Here is a 21,798-nt window from a genome sequence, read left to right on the forward strand (position 1 = left end):
TTGACATTTCTCACCTGGCTTAGTTGCTGAGAAAGAGCTGGAAAATCTTGAGAAGTGGAAAGAACAACAGCGAGCGAAGCCTGTTACCCTGGTCCCAAGGCGCTTAGGTAAGCCAGTAAACCAGGTGCCTGGATCGGGGGGAGACAGGGCCACCCAGGGATCCTGTTAGCGCCTTGCCTGGATCTGTCTTTGAACGTGCGTTATTGGTTTGGGGGGTCATTGTGCTGCTTGGAATACAATGCATTTAAACTTGAAACTCTTAGGTATGCAGGTATGTTGTTTTGGATCTTCTGCGAGAAGCAAATGTATGATGCCCCAGTTATGTGGGAATAAAGTGATGGCTTAATTGCTGAATAATTTAGAGTCTCCTAGAGGATCACTTCTGAAGAAAGTACCTGGGACGCTGCATATGCCTTGTCATAGCACTAGACAGGACGGGAGTAAAAGCTATCACAAGCATATTAATCCTGGCAGTATTGAATGCTAATGGAAAAAAAAAAAAACAGATGGAGATTCAATTCTAAAACGAAGATGAGAGTGAGCTGGGGATACGGTGGTGGGTATAAAGAGAACTTCACCTGTGTTTTCATTCTACAGATAGAGACCTTTGGGCCCCCAGAGCACATGCCAGTGTGATGAATTGTGTGGGCTGCCTGTGCCTGGTGTTTGAATCATTCAACAGGGATGCCACCTAATGGGAATCATTCACATCCTTTCTTCGCTTTTCCTTTCTCCAGCAGCAGCTGGGAACTGAAAAGACTGGAGACACGGTTCCCACAGATTTCGTTAACAACAAATGCATTAGAGTCAGGGGTTACTTGCTGTCACGATAGTTTTAGGAAAGTATTTTTTCCAGGACAAAGGTAAAAATGAGCTAATTCGGAAATGATTTAATGGGTGAACGTAATGGTATTATCACTATCATTCCATTGTATTTCATGAGCGTCTAGGAGGTAAAAAAAGAAAATCCTAGAATATATGAAACTTTGAGATGAGTTTGGAACAAAGCCTTCACATTCTTAGACATCTGACTTTCATTATTTCTTTTTTAAAATGTTTTTATTCATTTTCGAGAGAGAGACAGAGCGAGCACATGCGTGAGAGCATGAGTGGGGGAGGGGCAGAGAGGTGGGGGGCAGAGGATCTGAAGCAGGCTTTGTGCTAACAGCAGCAAGCCCCACATGGGGCTTGAACTCACAAACTGTGAGATCGTGACCTGAGCTGAAGTCTGGATCTCAACTGAGCCACCTAAGAGCCCCTTTCTTTATTTGTTTTAACTCTCCACTCCTCCCCTATTCATCTACCCTTTAAAATATTGGAATGGTTCCAGGAGATACTGACAGTGGCTGTAACATTAGATAATAGCTTCCATATTCCTCACTGTTTCTTTCCCTTTCCCCAGTTCCCCACAACAGAGACCGAAGGGCCACAACCAACTAGGCCTTATATATCTTTTGGGACTCAGAATAAATGTCTCTGTGGTGTGTTTATCGGTTCAATTACAAAAACTACAGTGAATGCAAATTGTTTTAATGCATCTTCTGTGCGAATGAATCTTTCAGAGAACTGACACTTTTAGTGACCAAAGCACCAGAGAATCATTTCAAAGGAATCTTTATAATACACATACCAAGCTTGCATAAACACCAAGAAATCCCTAAACAGCAATTCTTAGATGATTGGCAAGCTGCAAGGATTTCTGTCCCCGAATTATTTTAGGTTTAAGAGAGAATAGGCAAATAATCTCACCTCCATATTTTTCTCTTGAATACCTCAAGAAAGAAAACTAAGGGGTATGGATTGACAGTCATTAACTAAAATAGTAGTAGTTTTAAAAACCTGGTTATAAAGACTGTGTAATTTTCTGGTGGCAAGACCCCTGAGGATTTCCTACACTATGCTACTAAAGAATGAGGCAGTAGGGTCAGGAGAAGACAAGACAAGCAAAGCAAAGCATCATCAGCCTGAGTAGGCTAAGGAATGGCCATCCTCAAGTAGGAGGAATGATCTAGAGTATTTAAGACCGGCACTATTTAGCATGTACCTTCAGGTGTAAATTCAGTCTAAGTGAAGACGTGAATACCCACATGACTGAAAACCTTTGTAGGATTCTCCTCTTCTTTTAGGCATACGGTAACCATGCTCTGTCCAGAGCATGTTTCTCTTTTAAGAAATTCCCATTCTCTAATGTCTTGTTAAGAAAACTGTTTATATCCTCATTTCCAGGGGTATGAAAATGTTAAAGAAACTCCTGGCATAGACTTATCATGTATTAATTAGTCTCTGATGGCTGACATTTCAGCTTAATATTCATGTTTCACCTTTGTGACTTTTTTCCCCGTAGGTGGAAGCCAATCGGAAGCTGAAGTCAGGCAGAAACAACAGCTCCAACTGATGCAATCGAAATACCAACAAAAGGTCAGAATCCATCTCTTTTAGTTCGGTTTTGGCAAGGAATTTGAGTACTGGCACTTTCAGTCGCCATGAAACAATACATTTACCAAAAGCATAAAACCTTGAAACCAATTACAAAAGGAAACTCTCAAAATCAAAGAAGTCAGGAAGTAAGAAATGAAGAGACGACTCTCTAGACTTCTTATCCAAGCCGGACATCAGTCAGCAGGACCCTTCACAAAGGGATTTATTTTTTATAGTTCAACCCCTGCCATGTTTTGAAGGTTTTGCACCAAGAACATGGGTTTGCACAAAAGTAGTACAGAAAAGATTGAAGATGCCAGGGACTTTTTAAAAATAATGAGGCATATGAGTTTTATAATAAGGAACTATCATCTGCTGTCTCTCCTCCCCAACCTGGGTGGGTGGGGTGGGAGGACAGAGAGACAGAGACCAAGGAAGAACCGTGAGAGAAATGTCACGGACAGGAGATGCAGCCTGACAGTGCTCTGTGATCTTAGTAGTGGGAAATGCCAGCCTATCATCATGGCGAGGTAGAACACAAACAATACTGTAATTTGTCTCTCATCATAATTTCGTGTTCCAGAGGTTCAGACTGAAAGATAGTAACTGTTTTTTGTCCTCTGTAATTTCAATACAATTTAGCTAAAAAGAGAAGAATCTGTAAGAATCAAGAAGCAAGTGGAAGAGGCCAGAATACAACAGATGAAGGCAGTTCAGAGACAGAAGGTAAGATAGTGGCAAGGATGGTGAGCTACCACTGACCGAAGGCTCCCTGTGTATGCCAGGCCGTCTTCTGCACACCGCCCATATGCAAATTCATTCAATTCTCGCAACAGGCTTACGAGTATAGATTATTCTTATTCCTTGCATTTACAAATGAGGAAACTGACACAGAGAGGGTAGGTAACTTGCCCAAGGGCTCACGGCCAGTAGATAGGAGAAGTAGGATGCAAATACAGGCAGACTGGCCTCAGCGCTAGGTTTTTGGTTTTTTTTGTTTTTCCTGTGTTTGTTTAGTTCTTTTGAGAGAGAAGGAGAGAGGGAGACAGAGGGAGAGGGAGATGGTGAATCCCAAGCAGGCTCTGTGCTCTCGGTGCAGAGCCCGACGCACAAGCACAGCTCAAACGCAGGGAACTGTGCCATCGTGACTTGAGCCGAAATCACGAGTTGGATGCTTAACCGACTGAGCCGCCCAGGTGCCCCTCAGAGCTGGAGTTCTTAGTGACCACACAATCTCACCTCCCAGGCAAGTGATCAAGTAGTGGCTGTGTATTTGACCAGAAGGCAAAGCGGTTAGTAACACCAGCAATTCACGGTGCACTGCCTTTTCCAGGGTGAGTGTTAGATAGGTGAACATGCCTCTCCTACCGGTGCAAGAAAAAGTGTGCATTTGCATTTCAGTATTAGTGACGTGATGAAGCTCACAGTGATGTGTTTAGTTTTGATAACTCTTTCTGGAGCTTGGCAAAAAAATCTCTCTTAAAACATGCTTTTCTGCTACAGAAGAAGGAAGAACGTAGTGTTGTTCTACCCCCACCCTTCTTCCTCCTCCCATTCCCACAAGGTCCTAAGCTGTAGTAGGTTTTAAGTATTAGAGGTATGGGGGCGAGGGGTTGGCTCATGATACTGACCACCAAGTATGGCACCTGCTCAAGTAGAAGTCATGGAAACACACTTCCTATTCTTGCTGTCCTCCTGCCTGTCTGTCTGTGCAGCTCTTTCTCCCTCCCTCTTTCCCTTTCGTTTTTTCTTTTCAAGATTGAGGGTTGGTCAAAATTTAAGCCTGGTTACCAAGCAATGGATATTTTTACCAGTCACAGTTAATGAAGCCGAAAGGTGATGGCCTGTAAAACACAGGAGAGTATATGAGCCTTACCTGCTGTTTACCTGGCTGGTGAGCAGACTGTCTTTCTTTATAAGGTGTCTTGTTGTATGATCTCGGGCAGCTCTCTGCCATGCCTCTACACTAAGCCCCACCTCCTCGTCTTCTCTCAGGGCTCCGGGAACATCTGTCAAGTGCAGAGATGTGGGCTGTAGGGTAGAGATAAGACTGGACTTCTGCATGCGGAACTGTAATGAAATGCTGGAGGTGTAAGACAAAAGAATATAGGAACTTTGCTCGCAAAATCTGATTTGGCAGTCTGTTTCCAATTGATCAGCTATTACACCTTCACTGAAAAGATTTTTGTGACACTAATTTGTTTTTAATCTTTAAAAACATGATTTCGTCTTTCTACCTCTCTGTTCCCCATTCTTTTTCATCCAACCGCCCCCTGCCAATTTTTCTTCCAAGGGAAGTTCACACTTTGGTCTTGTGATTGTAGAGGAGACGGCCCCTTTACATAGTCCTTCTGCATTTCAGTTGGAACTGAGAAAATCGTCAGATCATCACCAGGAATTGAATTAAGAGTCTTGTAGATCCTGAAGAACTACTGTGTTGCAACTTCTTATTCTAAAAGCCATTTATTAGTTGTCATTTAATACCCATAATTAGCTGACTTGTGGGTTATTTATAGCTCATTTCTTCATGGGATCAAATAATGTATACTATTCAGAAATGCTAGTGGCCAAAATGGTCTTCATTTTTTTTAAGCCTGTTTATTTATTTATTTTGAGAGAGAGAGGGGGCGGGGGAGAGAAAGGGGGCAGAAAGAGGGAGAGACAGAATCCTAAGCAGGCTCCACACTGTCAGCACACAGCCCAATGAGGGGCCTGAACTCAGGAGCCGGGAATTCATGACCTGAGCTGAGATCAAGAGTTAGATAGATGCTTGGGTGGCTCAGTTGGTTAAGCGTCAGACTTTGGCTCAGGTCATGATGAGTTCAAGCCCAGCATCAGGCTCTCTGCTGTCAGACTTATGTCCCCAACTCTCGCTCTGCCCCTCCCCTGCTGGTTCTCTCTCTCTCTCTCTCTCTCTCAATACGTAAATAAACTTAAAAAAAGAATCAGAGTCTTACCTAACTGAGCCACCCAAGTGCCCCTGAAATGGTCTTATTTAACACTGAGTAAAAGCAGCATCTTCCTCTTTCCAAGTTGTACTATAACACTAGGTGTATAACAATCATTAACTACAGAAATCTTAATTGGATTTGCTTTTCTAATGTGATAATTGTAATGATTATTGGTATAATTTCATCCAAAAGTGAGAGATGGGGAGAGAAAGTTGATATGTTGATCCTTCCCATTCAAAAGATGTTCCTTGAACCAGCCCCATGGGCATCACTTGTTAGAAATGCAGAATCTTGAGATCCCCAAACCTTTGAACCAGAACCTGCATTTTAATAAGCTTCCCAGTTTATTCTTGTGCATATAAAATCGAGGAGCATTAATGTAATCTACATAACAAGATAAGGAGCAGCCTCCCCTGGTCCTTCTACGGACCTGATTTCTTTGGTTAATTGCCCTGCGCTGCCACCGTGACCTAGCGGTTCTTATTGTACATAAATCTGTGGCTTTTTGTAGTAAATGTGAGCCTATTTAGTAGCATGTGTCAGATAAAAGAAAAATGGACATTAGCCATCTAGAAATGGCATACTTCACATTGCCAGTGTGAAAATGGCCAAGGGAAGCAATAATGGCTGTACTTATGGAGCATTTATTCTTTAAAATGCACGGCAAACACACATATGGACACCAGCCTGCAAAATACCACCCTCCTCCCCAGGCGAATGGCTACTGTCCAGGAACTCCGAGTCAAGTAGGAGCTGAGCAGCCTGTTGCCACCCGAGAACCCCTAGCTTGGCCTCTTGTCTTAACCCTGTTGCCCTTCAGTTTTCCCCTCTCCCAAGAGGGGTCACCTCCTCCCCCAACCCTGGGCCTCTAATTGCTTACCACCTGTGTGTGAGTGAGGGGCGAGTAGACTATTCTCTGCTAGCACATGGGGGTGTTCTTTGATCTTTAATAAGCAGAAGGTTGTGAAAGGCAGCCAGCCCTTTAGTATCCGGTCTTGTCAATGGGTTCAGGAAGAGTTAGCCCTATAGGCGAGGGGGAAATTTGGAAAGGGCACTAGGATACGTTAGTCAAACTTTTATTCCCGGTCCTAGACTAGGTTGATGTTATGTATTCTTCCCCTGGTGTACGAGAGCCTGCTCAAATCCACCGGTGAGAGTGGATTGTTACGTTTTCAGGATTTTTGTAAACTAGTTGACTTCACTGTGGTAGCTTGAAACCCTCCCTGTTGGGAGTATTTTCACCACGGAAATCAGTAAACGCTGCAAATCAACCTCCCCCTCCTCCTCTTTGCTAGAGGAGGTTGCTGAGTTTATCAGTATACCCCTGCTTGGCCCTAAGCGAGAGAGGGCCTCGCTCACCTCCCCCCACCACACACATTCCAAAGCCAAGTGCCTGGGGGCTAAGGAGGGCAACAGTTTCGTGAAGTATCTGGCATATTATATGTCTGATACTTATTTAAAAAAAAATTTTTTTTTTAACGTTTATTTATTTTTGGGACAGAGAGAGACAGAGCATGAACGGGGGAGGGGCAGAGAGAGAGGGAGACACAGAATCGGAAACAGGCTCCAGGCTCTGAGCCATCAGCCCAGAGCCCGACGCGGGGCTCGAACTCCCGGACCGCGAGATCATGACCTGGCTGAAGTCGGGCGCTTAACCGACTGCGCCACCCAGGCGCCCCTGTCTGATACTTATTGACTTAAAACTAGATTATAGCTCATGTGTTAGGTAGAGTAACAACCCTCCCCTGCCCCTCTGTTCTAATCCCTGGAACCTAGGACTATGTTACGTTACGTGACAAAGTGGAGGGATTACATTTGCAGGTGGAATTAAGGTTGCTAATCAATTTACCTTCAGGTGGAGCTCTGCACTCTCCAGGTGGGTCCAGGGTAATCACAAGGGTCCTTAACTTGGAAGAGGGGGGCAGGAGATTGAGAGTGTGAAGAGATGTTAGCAGGGGGAGATATGGCCTGCCGCTGCTGGCTTTGAGATAGAGGGAAGGGACCACGGGCCAAGGAATGTAGATGGCCTCAAGAAGCTAGAGGAGGCAAGGACAGAGATTCTCCCCCTGGAGCCTCCAGAAGGAAAGCGGTACCGCTGACGCCTTGATTTTAACCCAGTGAGACCACCTTGGACTTCTGACCTCCAGAGCTGTAAGATTATTAGTAAACTTGTGTTTTTTGAAGCCACTAAGTTTTGGCAAATGCGGCTTCATAATGATGTAAAGGAAGTTGTTACATAAAAGCAGTGTACGAGTACTTTGTACATACGACTGCACATACAGGGGTACAAGTACTTTCTTTGCCACTGGATCCTGCAACATAAGTAGACAGATTTTCATAATCCTCCCAGAAAGCCTTTTACCTGCAATTCTGCACTGTGGGAGCAGACCTCCACTGCAGTTTCCCCCCATAATCCTATTGATGAATTAGGTAATACTTCGATTCCTCCTCCAACCCCACACCGCCCCCCCCCCCCCCCGCTTTCATAATACCCACAAACTTGCGAAATGAAAACCTTTCGGTTCCGTGTTAAAGAACCTCCCTACCTCCCGGATTACTCTGATTCTGCCTTTGTTCTACTTCTGTTTGAAATAATATTACACAGTGGCATATAGTTTGTAAATACTTTCACTTAATACACAGAACCTCCTGGGGTATCATAACGTCAGAAAGGGCAGAAGCCAGCCTGAGATCTGAGTGGCACCTGATGACTCTCCTTGTTTTTTTTCGCTAAACCAAAAGTCATAAAGCTGATAGTTATTTGGAGCACCGGGAGTCACTGGGTTTTATGCAGGCCCTGAGAAGCCTTGTTAGTTAATTTTCATGCTGTAAACTGAAGTAGGAACCAACGAGTAGAAAATAAGTAGATGCAGAGATGCATACTTACACATATTTTTAAGGAATCATGTGTCACTATTTCTAGCAAGCGTGTAATAGCAAGGGCTAACAGTTTAAGACAGATTGCAGGGTAAAGCCACAGTGAGGAACCACTTTCAATATTGTCTTTATAAATTAGGAAAAATGTCCATTTCTGACATCTCAAGGAACACTAGTATTTCCCAGAAATATGGTTCCTATGTTTTGCATTTCATGGTGGATGAATTAGTGTGGGCAGTTAGCGCCTATTGTTAAAATCTAGTAGGATCCCGTTAATCCCCTAACGTTGGGATGTCTGTCTTTGAAATATAGAGGTAGTACTAAGAAGGTAAGCTGTTAGCTTCTCTATGCCTCACTTCCCTTATCTGCAAAATCGGTACAGTAATAATACAATGGACCGGAAGGCTTAGAGGTACAGTATGTGCAAAGCCCTTAGTACAACGCCTAGTACGTAGTAATCAATGACTAGGGGTTCCCTAACCTAATTCCTTGTAAAGGAAAAGAAGTGCTTTAACACTATCTCGTTTGACTCTGTTGTATCAAGCTGTTTTGTGGAAGGCCAAGAATTATTCTTGTGTTACATATGAATTGGTTCCATTTTTTCATTTTTACTAAACCTACACGAACGAGGTTGCTGGCGAGAAACAAACACACATGACGTGTGTGTGTGTGTGTGTGTGTGTGTGTGTGTGTGTGTGTGTTGTAATTTTGCCCCACCAGATTTGTGGGCTTCCCGCTCAGCTGGGTCTCTAACAATACCTACTCTGCATTCCTGGCCCACCCCTAAGTACCAAGATCTTCCTCTCCTCATGTTCTTCTTACTGTCGTCTTTCATTTTCAGCTCACGATCTCCTCTCTGACTTGCTAGGCAAAAAAAGTCCATCAGGCATAAGCACCCTTATCTTCCTGTTTCCTTTACTCTTCCTTCGCTGTTTTTACTCCTATCCCATCTCAGGAGAAATAAGAAAGGGTTTTCTTCATTGCTACGATAGATGCTTCCACCTGTGTTTGTTTTCTCCTGTTTCGTCTCCTCAGGAACCTTGCTGCCCCATCGGTTAAGCCTCCTTTTGTCCTGTTTTGTCCCTGTCCCACCCCCACTCCCTCAGTCTCTTGGTGTAAAATCCTGCTCAAATCTCTTCTTTTAAGAACAAAGGATCTCTCCCTGTTCTGGTTTCCTTTCAACTCCTCTGTGCCACGCATCGTGGTTCAGCTGCTTGAAGGCCTTTCTACCACATTTGGTTCCCAAGTGCCAGTCTGTGGACTGACTTCCAGCAATCACCTGAACCAAAGAATCTCTTGTTTTAAAAAAAAAAAAATGTCCCTTAGGTGATGCTGAGCGCAGCTGGCCTAGGAACCTGCTGTCTTTGTGTTCTCCCCTCTAATTGTTCCTTGGTGGACTGAGTTTGACTTCTGTCTCTAGTACTCCACGGTACTGATCTAGCTAAGAACACCAGAGGTGCTCTTAATTGAAAAAACCACCACCACCACCAACAATGGAGACTCTTTAATTCCTACCTTACTTAAACTCTTCGTGATATCATAACTGTTAAATACTCGGTCCTTCGAATTCCACCCCTCCGGATTTCCAGATCCGTTTCCCTCATGTTTTTCTGCTACTGATGTTCTATGCAGGTGCCACCTGTGGGGTCGTCTCTCATCCCTGTGCCACCATAGTCTTAGGTAAAAGTCCTCACTTTTCCACATTTAAGGATTAGTTATTGCTTGTGCTGGCGATTTTTGAAATCCGTATCTCTAGCCCATATTCCTGAGTCCCAGGACCATGTATTATACCGTATGCTCGATAGTTCTTTCCAGATGTTCCCCAAGTAGAGCTCAAATCCAGTAAGTTCAAAATGAAACTTCTGTTCATTCTGATGCTCTTAGTGGCCACCCTGTACCATTCCCCCTTGCCTCACCCATTCTCTATGGATGTAGTCCTCCTCCTCTTATTTTCCCCTGTCCTATTATATCTGGCCCCTGAATGTTTCTGGGATTTGCCCGTCCTTCTCTGTCCCTGTTGCCTTAATTTGGGACTCCTAATTTATGGGCCGATTACCGTGAGAACCGCTCCATTGGTTTTTATGTTTGTGGTGCTTTCTGCAGCTCACTGTCTACACTGCTTCCAGAGTGAGCTGCTTACTGTCCTGCTTAAAATAACATAATGGCTCATCATTGCCTTTACTGAAGCCCAAACTCCTTCACTTGGCATATAAATTCTTTTGTAACTACCCCTTCCCTTTTCCTCAACCTTCTCGTCCACCGTGTCACTACAAACACCTTTTAATTTATCCATGAGCTGCTCCAGGCTTCCTTAAATTGGCTAATTCTCTCATGCCTTTGTGTATTGAAAAAATGGCAAGTTATGGGAATATCCCTTCCCTCTCCAGGGCCACCACTAGCCCATCATTGCCTTTGTGCAAATTACAAGCAGATTCTTCATCCAGGTGGTCAGTTCTGTGGGTGCTCAGGTTGGTGATTGATAGTACTTTTGTGGAACATAGAAAAAGATACTTGTGCTGCTCTGAAGCACCCTGTGCTGGGATCTAGGGTTTGGTGAGCTGAATGCCAGCCCTCCTTTAGCCTCCCCAATCCCTTTGCCGGCCCCATGGGTAGTGAGCAACCTGTACAATGGAGTTAAGTAGCCCTGTTCCCATCACCTCTTCCTCCTCCTGGAAAACTTGCTTAGATTTGTCTAGAATTTCTACCTCTCGTTAGACCATGGTTCGTATCCTTTAATTTGGTCATTAACCCCTTGGGGAATCTGAACAAAGCTATGGATGAGCCCACTCTCTGTAGAAATGAGCATACTCTTAACCGAGTTCATCATGAACCCAGGGGTTAGAAACTACATTCTGAATGTCACTCAACTTGGCTCCTGTGCCCAGGGTGGGGTCTGCCACTTAGTAGACACTGAATGAATGTTCATGGAACTGTTGAAAGACTACCTACTTCCGTGCTTTTTCTCTGTTCATATTATTTGCAAACCTCTAATCCCCCAATGTATTTTACTGACTGTCATCATTGGTTCCTTGTCTGTGTTCCCAGCTGCCTCTGAAATTTTCCAGAGGAGGCACTACTCTGCTCATATGTATTCTCAGCATCTAACATAGGACCGAGCATATAATAGGCATTTGATAAATGTTTGAGCAAATGAGATTGGGTAATATTAAATGATTTGTTTCAGGTCACTCGGTGAGGATGGATCTAGAGCTGGTTACAAAATTTTTTCTTTTAGACCCCATGCGTCTAGACATTTTATACTTGTGTATATATGTATAAGTATGGTTGGATGACTTCTTAACTCTGTGCAAAATGAAAAGACCTAAACAGTATGACTAAACTTAAGTATTTGGATTATTATACTAAAACAGCTCCTACGTTGTTAGGTATTGAATATAATTTTTTTCTGCAGATACTCTGGTAGTTTGCAGTACTTCTCCATCAACCTCTGAGAGATAAACAGACCTTTGTTGGACAGAATTTAGCTACTGAATAACTCATGAGTTAAAAGTTATCAGTTATTCATGAGTTGAATTCAATGCTAATCTATTAGTGACAAGATTAAAACTGGGTTTCCATTTTGTGACCTTGCTAAAGGAGCCCCGGTCTCCAGATCCTTGTGTGGTCTTTTTGCCATTTTTGAAGTAGCATTTCTAACAGTAGTCTAATGAATACCTACTGCGTGCTTACTGTCTTTTACCGCCCCCCACTTCTTTCCAGAGATGTAGGGGCTCCTCACAGTCCACCATTTTGGTCTCATGAGTCAGGATTTTTTTCTAGGTTGAGATCCTGTTCATTTATTTTCACAATTCTCTATTTGTTTGCTTCCTAGAACTTGTTTAATTAATAATCCAATTGCTTTGTATTCTAATGGGTTCCTTTGGCAGTAAATTTCCTTTATGTTTTGTTTTGTTTTTTTTTTTTTCCTGAAAGTGAAATCCTCTGTTTCACCTTTCAAAATGGGACCAGTAAATGGCTCTGTGTGAATGAAGACTTTCATGGAAATGAACAATATGAACTGTTTTCCCCCCTCTTTGAAAGATGGGAGCCAAACTAATGTCAGGGTTTAGAAATGATGCGTTCCATTATTCCCTTTTCACGGGTCTTCCTGCCAGGAAAATCCAATTCCTTTTATTAAAGCAAACCCAGCTGCTTGCTGCCTCCCTTGGATTCATTTAAAACTTCAAGTCTCTCCTGTGTTGTAGAATTTGTTTCAACTCCCCATTAAGCTTGTTTTCTAAGAACTTTACTTGTTTTTCATAGGCAAGTTTTAAAAAACAAAAACACAACAGTTTATGTCATAGTGAACAAAAAGCTCCAGGATTATTTAAATTGGATTAAAATATGCCAGACTGTAATCTCAAATATGAAGTCCTTTGTTTCTAGATTCTCCAAACAACTAATTAAAAAAAACCTCTTTTCCATTCCATTTTTTATGACATTTGCTGTTCAGTCTCTCAACAGCTTTAAGTATATGATCCTGAGTCAGAAGGGACTTGAGTTGGCTTACTGAAAATCTTTTTCCGAATGCTTTAGTGGGATGTGGGTTTATATGTATAAATTTTTTATGAACTACTTAACCATTGCTTATAATTTTCATTTAACATACTTGGTGTGGAAATTTTATGTTTCCCTTAAAACATCTTGAAAACACTTCTTAAAATATAAATGTTGCTATCATTTGAAGTAAAGAATAAAAATGTGAATACTGATTCTGCGATTATACCAATCAAGTTGGGAGAGGGGAACCATGGAAGGAACTTGGGACTCCTCACTTTCAGTAAATAGTGACCGTGGGTGGGGCGCCTGGGTGGCGCAGTCGGTTGGGCGTTGGACTTCAGCCAGGTCACGATCTCGCGGTCCGGGAGTTCGAGCCCCGCGTCAGGCTCTGGGCTGATGGCTCAGACCCTGGAGCCTGTTTTCGATTCTGTGTCTCCCTCTCTCTCTGCCCCTCCCCCGTTCATGCTCTGTCTCTCTCTGTCCCAAAAATAAATAAACGTTGAAAAAAAAAAAAATAGTGACCGTGGGTTGAAAGAGCACATCTGGGAGCAAACCATAAGAGACTCTTAAAAACTGAGAATAAGCTGAGGGTTGATGGGGGAAGAGGGGTGGCAGGGAGGGGAAAGTGGGTGATAGGTGTGGAGGAGGGCACCTGTGGGGATGAGCACTGGGTGCTGTATGGAAACCAATTTGACAATAAATTTCATATTAAAAAAAAGAAAAAGAAAAAGAAAAAGAAAGGGCACATCTTGGAAGCCCTGGTAGGTACCAAATTGAATAACTGAGGCCACTTGAACCTAAGGCTTTGGGACCTTGGATAACTTTAATACCACGATTCTGCCTCAAGTTTCCCTAATAGATTGCATTTTGATACTTGCAATTTCAGAGCAATAAACTAGAGGAGAAAAAAAGACTTCAAGAAAACCTCAGAAGAGAAGCATTTAGAGAGCACCAGCAGTAGTAAGTTTGTATCTTCAGAACTTTGTACCTTTAAGACATTGTTTACTCTGCTTTTGAATTCTAGGTAACTTTCCAAGACCTCTGGTATTGGATTATGGGCTGTTATATTAATTATGTAATTGAACTCTGTCATTATGTAAGGTTTGAGGTTGGATACCTCTGTACTCACCAGAGTATTCTTCATCGATTTGAAATAATACTGCTAAATTTGAGAAATCCTTGATTCTAAATAACTTGGAGGGCTGATTCTTTGGCAATCCAAGGTACTTCTGATAATGTTGACTTTCAAAACACTGATATAAGGAAGATAATATTTGAAAAGAAGCACTCTCAACAATAGCCAAGTTGTGGGAAAAGCCTAAATGTCCATCAACTGATGAATGGATAAAGAAATTGTGGTTTATATACACAATGGAGTACTACATGGCAACGAGAAAGAACGAAATATGGCCCTTTGTAGCCACGTGGATGGAACTGGAGAGTGTGATGCTAAGTGAAAGAAGCCATACAGAGAAAGACAGATACCATATGGTTTCACTCTTATGTGGATCCTGAGAAACTTAACAGAAACCCATGGGGGAGGGGAAGGAAAAAAAAAAAGAGGTTAGAGTGGGAGAGAGCCAAAGCATAAGAGACTCTTAAAAACTGAGAACAAACTGAGGGTTGATGGGGGGTATGAAGGAGGGGAGGGTAGGTGATGGGCATTGAAGAGGGTGTCTTTTGGGATGAGCACTGGGTGTTGTATTTGACAATACCAATTTGACAATAAATTTCATATATTAAAAATAAATAAAAAATAAAAAAAATAGGGATGCCAGTATCTCTTCCATAAGCCATTTGTAAGGATGAAATAAAATAGTTTACATAAATGGCTTCAAAGTGCCTGAATTCTATGGAGACAGAAATGAAACTTACAGGAGTCCTTGTTGAATGGATCAGCCAACTTATATTTTGTAGAGACTGGATAGTGATTCTGGTCCCACCCAGAATTAGCAATTGGCTTCCACTTTCAGATGGATTATCATCTGACTTCCTCCCGTTCTCTCTTTCCGTTATTGTACCTCATTTTCAGAATTTCAGATCATTCTAATGTGGAGGTGAGCATATGTGACGCCCTAATGCGTGTTGCTCTTCTAAGTACAGTGTCCTCTGTTTTTCTCCTTCCGCCACAATTATCCTGCCTCTATCCTAAGCAGTTCCTCCTTGCTTTGAGTCTCAGAGAGAGGAGTGGGAAGAAGTTTCTCAGTGCTCTACTTTGCTTCTTGGCAAATTAGGTTACTTGGCCTCTGCTACCCAGGCCACAAAATGGGAGATGGGGTGGGTTGGGTACAAGTGCCAATGAGTAACGTCATCTTTTTAAAGTTAAAATAGGCATTGCCCTCATCTGAGTCATTGATTCCATAGCGTGTCTTTCCCCGCTGTTCTTCTAAGATAGGCATGGGGGTGAGGGAGCTGGTGGGAAGCTAAACACCAGGAAAGATGAACTGTCTTAGAGCCGGCAGGAGGGAGGCAATAGATTAAGGGTATATTATTGCCTTTCCCTTCATTGCTTAGAGGATGGATGAGTGTATTTCTAGGCCAACCAGAGGAGTTGAAGGAAATAAGGGTACAGTTGTAGCCTAGAGACACAATAAGAACAAATGTATTTATCCCCGTGTCATTCTAGTTTTAGACTGGAGAAGGGAAGACCTGCTTGCCAACGAGGGATCTTAAGTACAGGACAAGGAAGTTGAACAAACCCATTCTCTGGAGAGTTTTAAACATGGTAAAGTGGAGAATAAGAGGTTCTCAGAGTCTGAAAGGACATGGGAGGTTGTGATACTCAGTCACCTTTCTTTCATAGTCCAGCTTTTTTTATTTTTTATTTTTGAGAGACAGAGAGGTGCAGAGAGGGAGAGGGGAAGGGGGAGAGAGAGAGAGAGAACCCCCCTCCCCCCCACCTCATGTGTGCACAGGGGAGGGGCAGAGAGAGGGAGACAAAGGATCCAAAGCAGGTTCTGCTCTGGCAGCAGAGATACCCATGCGGGGCTCAAACTCACGAACTGTGAGATCATGACCCGAGCTGAAGTCGGACGCTTAACTGATTGAGCCATCCAGACGCCCTGTCTTCCAGATTCTTGAGGTGTGTTTTACTAAACACTGGAGATCAATCACCCTTTTTCTCTGAAGAAAAAAGTTTTACCCTTAGCCGCCTCCTATACCATCAGTGGAGCTGAATTCAATTACACGCACATTTCACTCGTGCTCTTTCTTCTGCTTATCATGAAAGTCCCAGTTAACCAGGAAAAAGGAGTTGAGTAAAAATGAGAAGTATCTCAAATTGATTTTTAAAGCGTATTGAGAAACATAAAAAATATATGTGAGGGTTTTTTTTTGAAGAGTATTTTGTTTTGAACTACTTTTGAAATTAAAAGACTAATAGCTCATGAAATGAATGATTATATAGCTAGAAATATGAAAGGGACTCCTTGGAAAACAGGGACCCTCTGTATAACAAGCCTTTATCATACCTTCTTATAATCGATTTTTTATGGTACAAAAATTGCCTAGGAGAACTGTTAGGATTGTTTTTTACATTTTTTTTACATTTATTATTTATTTTTGAGAAACAGAGTGAGACAGAGCGTGAGCGGGGGAGGGGCAGAAAGAGGGAGACACAGAATCTGAAGGAGGCTCCAGGCTCTGAGCAAGTGGTCAGCACAAAGCCTGATGTGGGGCTCGAACCCACGAACTGTGAGATCATGACTTGAGCCGAAGTTGAACGCTCAGCCGTCTGAGCCACCCAGGCGCCCCAAACTGTTAGAATTTTAATAGCACAAAGATTTCACCAGACCAACCAGGCTACTCTCCATTCCCCAATGCGCCCTTCCCCCACCAAAAAATTTACATTATCCTGAAGCTGTCAAACCAAGGAACACAAAATAGAACACAGCTAAAATTCTTTGAAACCCGTCAATACCTCATGTCCTTGCTAGTTTCAGCATGCTGTGATATGTGGTTCAAATAGCAGACCAGGAATGGTGGTATGTGTGTGTGTATGTGTGTGTGTGTGTGTGTGTTGTAAGTGCATCCATGGACTTGAGCAGACTATAAATCTAAGCTGCTGGAGAAAAAGCTCACGATAGTATCCTGGGGCACCACCATGAGAATCTTAATGTGCTCTTTCTTAACACCTTATTCCTGACTTCGTTCATTTGCTTCTGATTATTTTTAGTGTTGTCAATTATTTAGCTAACAGGCAGAAAACTAGGCTTTTATTGACATCCAAAGGGACTCTCCTGAGTGTAATAATGAAGGCAGTTTATTGAATGCCTGTGAGGTTGCTTTCTAATTGTACGCATTAATCTGCCCATGCAAGCTGGCTGGAAATACACAAGCAGATTGCGTGTGCAGATGGAGCACACAGGATGGCTTTTGTGAAAAGACCTCTGGAATGTACTTCTGCAGTACTGTCTTTTCCTTAAAAATCGAAGGACTGTGACTATTTCAATTGGCAGCTGAGAGCAGACCAGATTAATGGTGCATTAAGTCTGCTACTCTGGCTGGGGACAGATTCATTTCACAATTTAGAATTAGTTCTAGGATTCTTGAGCATGAAAAGCAAAGGGCAAAAATAGGCCTCTAACCTTGGTGTAGTTTCCCCCATTATTTTTGCTCTCTGTAACTACCTATAAAAAGTCAAATGTGGCACTTTTCAGGAAGGCCTTTTCTATTAATCATTATTACTGGTGGATTTGAGGGTTTGAGGTGATAGTTAATAAACTTTTGATTGTGCTTTTTAAAAAACATCAAAGGGAGGACGTTGGGATATAGGTGATTTAAAAACACAGAGTAAATACATCTCCACATTTAAAAATTTGAATGGTAGCTGATTTGGGGGGTTCTAGTCGTTTTTCTAATTATGTTTTTTACATAGATATAGAGACAAGTTTGAATTTTGAGCCTATTTAACCAGTGGCGGGGGCTCACATAGGGTGGGAGCAATGGGATACATTTTGTGTGTGGGTCTTAGGAAAAAACAAGGTTCTCTTAAGGATATGCTGGAGAGCTAACAATTGGGCATCTTCCAAACATTTGAAATGTTAATTCATATCTAATAACCATTTAATGTAATAGATTATACATTTGCACAGTTTTTTTTTTTTTTTAAATACAAAATGCTTGGCTCTTTGAAATAAGCAAAATAATAATAAAAGCTGCTGTTTTGCTGAGAGCCTCTGGAGTATCAGGAGTATTAGGTATATTATATGCATTTTTTATTTTTTATTTATTTATTTTTTAATTTTTTTTTAACATTTATTTATTTTTGAGACAGAGAGAGACAGAGCATGAACGGGGGAGGGTCAGAGAGAGAGGGAGACACAGAATCTGAAACAGGCTCCAGGCTCTGAGCAGTCAGCACAGAGCCCGACGCGGGGCTCGAACTCACGGACCGCGAGATTGTGACCTGAGCCGAAGTCGGACGCTTAACCGACTGAGCCACCCAGGTGCCCCTATTATATGCATTTTTTAATCTAATTTTCAGACCAGCCCTATGAGGGGTATATCCTCCTCATTTTACAGATGGAGGGTTGAGTAAATTACCTGAAGTCCCTAAGACCATAAGTGATGCAGCCAAATCTTGGTCTTGAGATTTGGGGGTCCAGGGGGGCTGGGGAAAATAGGTCATTGAGAGGCATGATATAGTTGGAAGGTCAGGAATATCTGGCTAGGGTGGGGGGTGATAAGCCCTGGAGTTAAAGGGGGGGGGGGGTAAAGTTCAGTTCAGAGAGCAAGATTTGGCCAGTGTTGACTTCTGTTTCCTTCTACCAAGATGTACATTTTGCCTAGGGTAGGTGAAAGAAAAACTGAGGAAATAAGTTGACTTTCTCTGATTTTCATCATAGATGAATGCTATCCTTTTCCAGTCCCAACACTGGGTTAGTACCACACTTAAACTTACTGTAGGATATGTGGGTTTTTATGATCTTTCCAGGCAGTGCTTTGCTCCTACGTACTGTTTCCAATATTTCTAGGGGATGGGGCGGGGGGGGGGGGGATGCTTAGTTCTTTAAAAAACTAGTTGAAAAAGCTCTTGGCACCAAGCTCATTCCAAAACAGGACCTTCCTATTCCTCAACTGCCAAGCACTACCTTGAGCTCAGCCTGTCGATTGAAATGTTGGGAAGTTTACTTCATTTCCACCATCGGAACCATGCATCTCTTTTATTTCCATTTGAATAATCGTGTGATTAGGTCCTAAGAGGCACATCTTCATCTGTTTTAGTTTTCTAAGAATGGAGGATCTAGGCAGGTCTGCTGAATATGCACACTTAGGCCCCAAGTTTGCCTTCTAATGTGCTCACAAAACTTCTAATGCCCTTCATGGGAGCTTGCAAAAGACACTTAAGGGCTAAATCGATCCCTTATCCATATGGTAGGCTTAAATCCAACTTCACATTTTATAATCCAAGTAAGGTGAATTGAAAGTCATCCTATTCATAACTTTCTATCTTATGCTAATGAAGTGAACTTATAGATACAAAAATCCCCTATCTATTTTGTTCAGAATAAGACTGAATATTTTATGGGAAATCTGATCTGAGAGAATCCTTGCCTACTGAATGTGAAATCATGCTGATGGTTAAGACCGTATCAATATTTCTACCACTGTCCGTTCTTCCTGTGGATGTCCCAGCACACATTAACTTTTTCATTCCCACTGCCACCACCTTCCGATAGGTATTCCTCACATTCCACTTGCCTTATGGCTTCTGTCTCCTTGTCATCCCCTGGCATACTCGAATGGCTTCATTGCTGTCTTCACCAACTGTCTTTTTCTTTCAGTTATCTTACATGTTTTGTTGGATTTCATTTTCTAAAGCACGGCTTTCATCATGTCACTACCCTATTGTAAAAGGGTATTATTTCCCATTGCTTATAAAATGAATTCTAAACTTCTTAGCTGCATCTTGGGGGAACTGTGGGCCACCTTGGTAAGAAGATGTCAGAACATGCTAAGATTTGGGCCTGTGTCAGGTGACTGCAGGAGACTTTGCAGAAACGGGGCTTCATTCTGGGTTGAACGTTATCAGGAGGCAGGGGTGATTGTGATTAGGTATCTTTATTTTATTTAAAAGGAGGGAAGACCTGAGTGGTTAATTGCAATTGTAATGTAATTGATAAAGAAGCACTGTCACACAAATCAGGTAGGAATTTGGGGGTGTTTGATCACTTTGGTGGTTTAGACAGGTTCGTGTATCTTTTTTTGCTCAGACATGTTAATGAGGGGGTCTTATTTTTGTCAGTATCCATCACAGCCCCAGGGTGACTCTTTTGATGTTGATACTGTGTGAATTGCTTTCACCAGGAGAACACCAAGGCCTAGCCCTGAGTGCTAGACTAGCTCCTGGATGTCAGGGACAGCTTCTAGCTTTCGCAATATGTAATTAATAATTAGTAAAAGGTGAGAGTTGACTAATGTCTTTTTTATAAACTAGTTTCCCTTAGTTATCTCGTCACTGTGACCTGGTATACCTGGGGGGATATGTGTGCACCTTCCCTCCATCCTTCAGAAAAGCTGGCTGCAGAACCAACTTTATCACTTCTGTGTGAGTTCTAAGATCCTTACTGAAAAAAATAATTAACACCAAATGAACTCCGACCAAACAAAGAATGAATCCAAGAAAAAGGAAGGGAGTAGGTATTAGAACAGTTGTGAACAAAGAATATAGTGGCATGTATAGTCAGGTATGTGATAGACTTTTCTCTTTTCTAAAAATTAAGAATAAGCATGATCAAATTAATATAGAGGATTTTAGTGCTAGAAGAGGCACAAGGAAGAGGAGATAGGAAGTAACGCTGAGTATTTTTTTCTTTGTACGAGTGAAGGCTGGTGAATTCCGCATATTGTTAGAAGACTAATATGTGTTTTATGTGTTTAATTATATGGGATATAGGAAATATAAAAACAGGTGAAAAATACAGTGAAATACAATGAATACAACAAAAATTTGATCATTGTAATATAAGGCAGAAAAGAGCAAGAACTATGAACAAGTCAGCAATCACAGAAAAGGTATACATGCCAAATCTCCTTATTAAAAGAAATATTCTCGGGTGGCATAAAAAGATGAAATTCTAGCTATCTGCTACTATAAGAGATGCCATAAAACAAAAGAGATGAAAATAAAGGAATGGAAAGTATAGCCATAAATGCTAACAATAGAAGGCAGATTAATTAATATCACTGTTAATAGGAGACAAAATTAAATTCAAGGTGAAAAGCATTCAACAGGATGAAGAGTATTTTATAGAGATAAAATATGTCAGCCAAAAGATAATGTGAATAATGGGTCTTTATCAATTTGAAACCTATAAAACAAACTGCTAAAGTCTGTAATATAGATAATGGATTTGTCACATTCTCTCTTTTTTTTTAAGTTTATTTTTGAGAGTGAGCAAACATAAGTGGGGGAGGGGCAGAGAGAGAGGAGACAGAGAATCCCAAGCAGGCTCTGTGCTGAGCCCACAGAGCCCGATGCAGGGCCTGAACTCATGAACCGCAAAATCATGACCTGAGCCGAAATCAAGAGTTGGACGCTTAACTGACTGAGCCACCGAAGCGCCTCAAATTTTCCTTTTTAACTAATTCTCCATTGAAATTAGCAGATCATGTGAACCAAAAAATGATATAAGGAATAGAAGATTTGAATAATAATCAGTATGATTATGTAGACAGTTATAAAGTATTGTACCTAGTTTATGAAAATACAAAATCTTTACAAATATTGACGTAACTACAATTGGCCTTCACTAAGGTTTCAGAGTTTCTCAGAAAATCCCCCCAGTACTCCCAAATCCTAGAGAACCACCATTCCTAAGGAAAATGTAATAAAATCATAAATTAAGCAATAAGAAATGTTAATGTCAGGGGCGTCTGGCTGGCTCAGCTGGAGGAACATGTGACTCTTGATCTCGGGGTCAGGAATTTGAGACACATATTGGGTATAGGGATTACTCAAATAAGCAAAAAAAAAGAAATTTCATGTCTGTTCACATAAATGTTTTTCTTTTTTTTTTTTTTAATTTTTTTTTTTCAACGTTTATTTTAT

The 21,798-nt window shown here is 41.8% G+C and overlaps 1 protein-coding gene across 4 annotated transcripts in view; it reads left to right on the forward strand.

Moving 5' to 3' along the window:
• Positions 1-21,798, forward strand: part of EPSTI1 (epithelial stromal interaction 1) — a 99,103-nt gene that overhangs the window by 19,807 nt on the left and 57,498 nt on the right. For all 4 annotated transcript variants that reach the window (XM_045477541.1, XM_045477534.1, XM_045477550.1 and 1 more), the window contains exons 3-6: positions 24-107; positions 2,345-2,418; positions 3,061-3,144; positions 13,633-13,706. In XM_045477541.1, coding sequence (XP_045333497.1) covers positions 24-107; positions 2,345-2,418; positions 3,061-3,144; positions 13,633-13,706 — 316 coding nt within the window. The remainder of the gene's footprint in view (positions 1-23; positions 108-2,344; positions 2,419-3,060; positions 3,145-13,632; positions 13,707-21,798) is intronic.

This window comes from Leopardus geoffroyi, chromosome A1 (genome assembly GCF_018350155.1).
Source record: "Leopardus geoffroyi isolate Oge1 chromosome A1, O.geoffroyi_Oge1_pat1.0, whole genome shotgun sequence".
NCBI classification, from domain to species: Eukaryota; Metazoa; Chordata; class Mammalia; order Carnivora; family Felidae; genus Leopardus; species Leopardus geoffroyi.